The sequence below is a fragment of the Sorghum bicolor genome, unplaced genomic scaffold, assembly GCF_000003195.3.
Source record: "Sorghum bicolor cultivar BTx623 unplaced genomic scaffold, Sorghum_bicolor_NCBIv3 super_73, whole genome shotgun sequence".
NCBI lineage: Eukaryota > Viridiplantae > Streptophyta > Magnoliopsida > Poales > Poaceae > Sorghum > Sorghum bicolor.
The window spans coordinates 6,031-14,300 of record NW_018396446.1 but is presented as its reverse complement, the minus strand read 5'-3'; the positions used below and the strand labels follow the sequence as shown (position 1 = coordinate 14,300).

Below are 8,270 nucleotides of genomic sequence, written 5' to 3'. Positions count from 1 at the left end.
TACAAACTGGATGGGCCCAACTCGTCCAATCCAAAGTCAATTGACATTTATACACTGTAAATACCACAATATATCTCAAACACCGATAAATCCGTTCCATAAATACACCCAGAATATAGCTCAGCATCGCCAAAAAAAACCCAGGTTTACAGCTATTACAAGCCACCCTCAATTAAAGAATGAAATAATTATGTTAAAATTGGAAGTACAACGCCATGCCATTGAAAGATAATTGATTTTCCATCACAAACCTTGGAAGCAGGCAATGCTACAGACCAGCCATTTCCTTTTTCTGTACAAGAAGCCTTTTGAGATGCCATTCATTTGTTGGGCGCCCTCATTTGTTCTAGTAGGCAGGTCACTGGGCTAGCGAGTGGCACGATGGATCAAGATATTTGGTATTTCGGTTCTCCATCTCACGTCAACTCATGCCATACTTCTTCTTCGTGAATGGTCTGCTCCAGTTGACTTTGGATTCGAAGAATGCTCTGCCCCAGCAATGCTTTTGGGTTCAGAAAGCCTCTTCAGTCGATCGCTGAGTGATTCAGTTGTTCCATTTTTCTCCTTTTTCAACCCAGTCAAGGTTGGAACTGATTTACTAAGTCCATTCATACCATTCCCCTTAGGAGCATCATTCCCTGGACCCTTTCCACCTCTTGCGGCGATCCTCTTTTGCCTCTCCAATTTAAGCCTCTCCAATCGCTTTATTTGCTCTTCTTCCTGAAAATAAGAAAAGTTACTAGCAATTCAACTACACAGATGATATCATTGTACGGTTTGTCAATCAGATTTAGAAACAATGTCTGACAAACTCAGCTGCAAATATATGCATGGGAAAGTATCATCTGCTCAGTTTTCTTAAGCTTTTTTCAACAATGATAAAACATCAACTAGGCAGAAACAATGAAGCCTTTTATCCCAAGCAAGCTGGTGTAGGCTACAAATGGAACTCACAGAAGGGAAAATGGAATGAAACGTCAAATACCTGTTCTTTCTTCAGTTTCTGAAGGTCTGCTTTATATGCACGCAGGTTCTGTGCACGTTTTTGTGCATCATTCAGTGGGGTCCTTGGCGCTGATAGCCTCCTCAATAAGGCATCTTTCCTTCGCTTATCTGAACCATCCTTTGCATTCCTTAGCTTCTCTTTCTCTACCTTCTGTACATCACCGTCAGTAACTGGCAAGACATCCTCTGTTTTTGCATCTTCCACCTTCACAATAGTCTGCATGTGGCTATCATAATCCATTGCTGGATCATATCCAAATGAAACATCTTCAAATCCACGCTCTGGCACCAATTCGTCAGGTTCGTAAAAAAGCTGATGCCCAGCCTTTTCATCTGATGCTTTATGAATGCTAGAAGGAAGCTCAACATCTATGTCAATAGTAGTTCTGCTTTCTGCTCCAATATTATCCTGTGAGCTGGACCTAAGAGGAATCATGAAGGACTCATCCGCCACACCATATCTATTCTTGTCCTGCTGAACGGGATTCTTGTACTGGGCCTCTGCAAGAGGATCCAACAAACTATGTCTCTCTATCTGACTTCTCTGACCATAAACCATGAAGTCATCAGCTGTCCCTCTCCTGTACCTTCCTCCACCAGCTTCAATCTCCTTTATTTCACCATCCATATAGCTTCTCCCTTCTCCAGACATAACAAGTTCATCATTGGACATGACCCGGATAGCTCTAGTCCTCCCATTGGCTGAATCAAAACCTACCCTGTTCCGCTCATGGACATTGCCTCCATCTCTCTCAGCTAAAAGAATAGGATCTGTTGTGTTTACATTTTGTTTTCTCCTTGATGGGGGTTCTTTCTCACCAGCAAACAGGTCTGCATCACTAGATCTTGTTTTTTCTTCTGCTCTCAACAAGAAATTTTGAAATGCACTCCAGTTACCTTGCTCAGCATCGTGGCCATTCGACGTTTCATCCTTGCTATATTCATCTCCTGAGTCAAAAGTAGTTCTCCTACCCTCCTTTTTCTTTGAGTTTGAGCTTTTATGCTTCCTTTCTCTTGATTTGGAGTGCGAATTGTCACTGTCCACAGACTCAACTTCAGAACTTGATTGTGATTCGCTCTCTGATGAGCCATGCTTTTTAGATGTTACATTCACATTCTTGATAACAACTACACTAGGCTTCTTCTTTCCGGACCTCTTCCCCTTTCTATGTGACTTGCGACCATGAGAACTTCCTCTATCTGAATTGCTATGGTCACTTTCAACATCAAGAGTTTCTGAGTCCTTACTATCCGAGGAGTGCTTCCTCGAAGATTTCCTTCCTGAGTAGTGGTACCTAGGATCATCCACTGGAGGATATGGAGGGTAGTACGGATTCACCCCAGGATAGAAAGGCATGCCTTGCATAGGATAAGGTGGGTAAACAACTGCACCAGATGGAGGATGCATTGCCCATGGAGGATATGCAGCATGAGATCCCATGGGCTTCTGATCTGCAAAGCAGAAAGAAAATATTTTCTCAACAATGGGCAGTAAGAGAAAATCTAAAGTGCTTAACGGAGTGACAAGAAATGAACTAAATCCATGATTGTACAACATTTAAGTATAACTCTGCTTACTATAGAAATGTTTTTTCTGAATGCTTGAAATAACTTGGTCAAGGAAAAGCTGGATAAGCATTGCTAAATGCCAACTCAAGAAAAAAACTACAATCTGTTTCATTCTTGAATAAGAAAAATAGGATAACACATCCACCTTAAAACAGCAATATAAAACTATACATGAAATGCTGATATTTCAAAATATTCATTTTCCTCATTCCCACAAATGGAAGGAAACTAAAAGCAAGAATAGCATTGCCTTTTCTTTACTAGTAATGTTAGTAGTGCTTCATTAGTAACATTCTTAGCTTTTTGCCTCAAAAACATTCTTAGCTTAAAAGAAAAGATATTCTTTTGGGGAGTACATTCATTCAAAGTTCAAAATTGAAATGGCATGCTTTCTTTTCGGAAAATGCAACAACTTTTACCAGATTTAGCTCCATCCTCGCCATTCGCCTCTCCATTAATAGACCCTGATTCCAGATTTGGCTTCATGTTGTCTCCCATGAACACAATGCCAGATGCGTTAAATGGAGGAAATTCAGAGCGTGTAGACATTGCTTCAGGTTCAACTTCAATCCATTGTCCAGTTTCATGCTTCTGCTTCCACAGTTCGATGAAATGTGAACATGCCTTCCTGTTCAATTAGTGAAACTGAGGCAGTTAAACATGTAAGATCTATTGACAAAATGTTATTAGTTTGATGACAGACAACTGACTAAAACTTGTGCAATAGTATAACTTCATTAACAAAGTTCAATAACACTACCAAGGCAGCTGTTCACATCTGAATAAACCAAAACATCTGAGCTATCCACAGTTCCACACTATTCTGATTTTATGACATGCTACAAAATAAAAGTGCCGGATGATACAAGCTTCATGGGTAGCATCTCTAAGGTCAAGTTACAACTTAAAAGCACTGAAGATATCAAGACAACTAGTTCAGTCCTGCATATAAAACCACCAAGTAATTGTAAGGATATACTTACATCAGACGTGCAGCACCAAAGCGCTCTGCAAATGCAATCAAGTAACCCAAGTTGTCAATGTCAAACCCAGCAGCCACAGCACGAGCAAAGGCCATAGCCTGCTCTTTTCTTAACACAGTTCTGCGTGTTTCAAGCACTCTGAGCAATTGAACTCTGCAATTTGTAATGCAGTTCTGTTAACAGCTTTCTACTGTTGAAAGACACTTAAAATAATAAGAAACTAAACATGATCTCAGAGTGTATACGCTGCTTGTAATGGGGATCAAGACAATAGCACGGTGAATGAATAATGACATTCTCGTATATTTCTCCTTTAGACAATGTTTTCAAGTCGTCCAATTAATCACGATTAATCGTCCTAGTCGGTCCCAGGTGACTGATCAGGGGTACTGTCGACCCGTAAAAGTCATCCGATTAATCGCGATTAGTCATGTTTAATCGTCCTGGTTGGTCCCAGGTCGACCAGGTTCGACTAGACGACCTGAAAACATTGCCTTTAGATGCCTTTAATTCATTATTCATTTTGTAGAGTATGACTTTATACAGCTTTATGAATGAACCGAGCCTAGTACAGTTGGTGGATGCTCTGGGCAGACACCCCCACCATCCAGGTACAAATCCTATTGGACTCAAAAGCAAGTGCCTATTTCTTTTTATTTACAACGACACCTGGTTTCCTCCTAGGTTGGTCTGAGTTCATACAGCCATATTAGCCAAAAAAAATGTGAAGACTAACAAATAACATTCTACAAGAAAAACTGAGATGTGTAAGTACTTTGAATTCTCCTCATGTGCTGTTGTTTCGTTCTGCATCGGTGGCGTTGAATTTGACCCAGGCTGTCATTGATCAAATATCCCAATCAGACTGCAGTGTTGTACCATAATACAATTACAGAAACAAAACTTGGCTTGTCCATATAATCATACCTTGTAGACAACAATTGCCGTGGCTGAATCAGGATCATAATTTGCCCGTCCACCTATTAGTGGATGGATAGCGTCAGGCATGTTGTAGAAATAAATAAAAAGATATGGCAGGCTGTGACGGGTAAGGCGAATAAAAGGGTGGAACAGCTCAATCCATTCCAGTACTCCCCTGAATGCAGAACATAATAGCATCCAGAATTCTCTGGTTGGAAATAAGATATTGCTAAATATTCAGGACTTTAAAAAAATATAGCTTCATATCTACCCCCTCTATTCCAAATTATAAGGCGTTTTAGCGTTTCTAGATACATTGCTTTTACTATGTATCTAGACAAAGTGTATATATCTAAGTGCGTAACAAAATCTATGTATTCATCTTATAATTTGGAATGGAGGGAGTAAATCGTTTTGATCACATGGCAAATTCAACCTACTTGCTTCATAACACTAAACGATAGTAAAGGTTGTCCACAAATCAAACTATGTTCCCTAACATTTTGGGAGTTAAATGATAAGTACCATCTTAATAATGGCCCTTGATGTGATGTCGCATCAAACTCCATGATGACTAGATTAAATAATCGTAGTGGATTGCACCTAGCTTTTCTTTTTGGTAGCCCAATGGAATAATGTTTGAGATTTAGAGAATCCTCAAAGGCATGCACTACTCTATACAACATGCTCACAGAAAGCAATCAGGTTGGTGCAGTGTCATACTACCTCCATTGCTTTCAGTCAACTTTCTTCCATGGTCTTCGACCTTTTAAATGGCACAGCAAGAATATGTCATCTTTCTAGTATAAAAGGAAAAAAACACAGCAAGTACCCATAAGCTACAAATCTTCTAAGCTTACAGATTTTAATCCAAGACTATCATTGCTCTGGATAGCAATGGCATCCTCGAGCTGCAGGATCTCAGACTCTAGTGTTGTGACTCGCTCAAGGACCTCTGGAGTACTCACGAAACGCACAAATCTGCAAAGAGTTGACACAAGAATGACCCAACAGGCAAATAGGCAGTGCCAGAAGTAACTGTACTACAGTAGTATAGAAATCTAGACGCCAACCTCTCCACGGTGCCTCTCGTAAACCATGGCACATCGAACCCTGAGCTTGGTTCAAGTGTGATCGAGTAACCTCCCTTGGCAATCTGATCCTGGGCGGCCTTCAGGTGAGCCAGGAACGGTTTCAGCAAACCGGATGCAAACTTCTCCTTCCGGCCATTCGCTATCAGAACCAAATCGAACCTGAAAGGCGAAAACAGTACCAGGACAACTTCCGTCAGAGGCCTTGGACAGAACAGTGAATTCCATGACTAAACCTGAAAGAGAACTAGTCTACTCCGTCTAATAGTTATACTTTTTTTTAATTTAACAATAACAAATCTGTCTAATAGTTACTACCAATATGCAAGAATCGCCGGATCTGCCACTACAATTTTACAGCTAACGGGAGACAACCAATCCCAACAAAACGATAATAGCAAAGATGAAATCGTTTGTCGGGCTAAATTCCAGTCCTGACATGGACAAAACCATCTTAGGACAGTGCAGTAAACAGAACTGTTCTTCAAATGGAAGCTTCCAAATACCAAACATCAAAATGCACGGCACATGAACCGCCACAAAGACCAAATTTTCTAACCGCAAAATATTCGTAAAAATCTGTTCTTGCTCCCATTCCAGAAACCAAAACCCAAGGATCGGTCCTTCGAATCAAAACCGCTTCATGAGCAGATCTATACGATGCTCTCACCTGGTCCGGGTGGGGGTGAGCTGGAAGACCACCGAATCCAGACGGGCGTCGGGCCTCATCGCCGAAGAACTCCACGCAAGAACCTCTCCTCTCTTGGCTCTCCCTCTCCTCTTTGTATCAGATCTTGCAGCCAAAAAAGCGAGCGCGCGTGCAGAAACTGCGACAAGAACCCGGCGCTTTGCTTGTGCCGGATGCTAACCTCCCCACTGGGGAAAAAAAGGACAAGCAGAAAGGAGCGGCAAAAGCGGGGCGGTTATAAATCGCGAGCAAATGCTGCCCCGGCGCCGCCGAGTGGAGGAAAATATCCCAAGAAATTCAACAGCGTGGGGGGGTGGGGTGGATGCAGGAAGCAGAGGGGAATGAGCAATCAATTTCCCCGTACTATGAACCTCGATGCGGTGGCAATAAATAATTCCTCGGCACAAGAACAGTGTGCGCTGCTGCTGCTGCTGCTGTGCTGCGTGAGTGTGAATGCGAGCGAGGGACGGAGGAGAGAGAGATTGGCTGCAAAACAATGGGCTTTTTTGGCTCTGAGCCCTCCGCTTTTCTTGTATTGTTGCTAGTATTAGCACTAATAATGGCATGCAAAGCGGGGTGTTTCGCCGATGCTTGCAAGGGAGATTGCACTCGAGCGGCATGTCTGGGAAAGGCGCCATTTCAACCACCGCCACCCTGCCAGCCGGAGAAGAGCTTGACATGAAAGGGACCTGACAAGTGACAAGGAGGGTTCGTTTTTTTTTTTCACGGCATGAGAAAATTGACACTAGCCAGCAGGCACCAAAGCTTTTCTGACCTTTTTTTTTTCCTTGTCCTGTCACGGTAGGTGCTTATGCTGGGTGGCGACAAACTGTTCTTGTGGTGTTCGGTCTTTAAATTATCATTTTGCTACTTAATTGGCATTTCTTTTGTCGGATCAATTCATTATTTTGCAATTTTCCCGTTTCTGTGATGTGCAGTGCAGGACATGGTTGAGTAATCATGCAATAGTAACATGCAGAAGGGTTATACTACTTATTATATCATGAAAATTTTAAGACTTATTTTCCCTTCATCCCATATAGGGATTATTGAAAGTCATTCGCGGTGTAGGATATTTTCAATTTGACTGTTCAAGTAAAAGCGTGTTACCTAGAAGACTGGGATCCAGATATATGACTTGGAACAAATTTAAAGTTTCTTTTTCATGATATTTAGATTGCTAATCAAGAGTAATGATCCATAAAGGGTTACTAAATCGACCAGAATACAAATTATGGTAAACAATAAATGTGCGCTCGCAATGTGTCACTAGAAAAATTTTAGCCAATAATGAATTCTATGAACATGCATCAATGTCACTTCTATTGTAGAACCGTACTAGGTTTTAGTTATTTGGTTTTTTCCCCCCATAATATATAGCATATCAAGTGTATGACTGCTACGTCCTAATTATAAATTGATCATAGGATTAGGGAACGTTGATGCTCACAAAACTGAGTGGACAGTTCATCTGTTAGTATCACTTACATATCAGCTGCCGACAAAACAGAAACGGTTGTGGAGGAGTAACAATTAGAGCTAGTTGGACCTCTACCTTTTCTGTTGAGATGTCCAACGACAACACCAAAAAGAAAAATATATACAATTAGCACGTAGTAGCAGGATGATATTATTCAGATCAAGAACGAACTATAGGTACCTTTCATTCTTTTTAAGATGATTGGGTGGCTCCTCATCATTTTTTTTTAATTGTGCTACTGTACCGACAAGTGCATCAAGTTCGCTGGCTGGTATCAAGTCAGCACTTTCCACCGTGGAAGGGGAAGGTTGCATTGGCCCGAGCTGTCTCACGTGGTTTTGTGCTGTTCTTGCCAAGTTGCCAATCGCCACGTTCGGCTGCCAGATGCTGCAGCAACTTATGTATCCCAGCCCGTATATTTAGCAGTACAAAGAGAAGCCAGCTAGTTGTAGGCCTTGTTTAGTTCTAAAAAATTTTGCAAAATTTTTCAGATTTTCCGTCACATCGAATCTTTAGACGCATCCATGGAGTAT

The 8,270-nt window shown here is 41.5% G+C and overlaps 1 protein-coding gene across 1 annotated transcript; it reads right to left on the bottom strand.

Annotated features, from left to right (window-relative positions):
* LOC8155448 lies at positions 1-6,796 on the bottom strand. The gene is made up of 10 exons (XM_002489052.2): positions 6,240-6,796; positions 5,552-5,731; positions 5,339-5,459; positions 5,205-5,244; positions 4,485-4,537; positions 4,333-4,394; positions 3,558-3,710; positions 2,994-3,202; positions 986-2,457; positions 1-720 (listed from the first exon to the last, which is right to left on the bottom strand). Exons 1-10 carry the CDS (start codon positions 6,296-6,298, stop codon positions 427-429), a joined length of 2,643 nt encoding a protein of 880 aa, XP_002489097.2. The 5' UTR covers positions 6,299-6,796; the 3' UTR covers positions 1-426.
* Between the last annotated feature and the right edge of the window lie 1,474 nt (positions 6,797-8,270).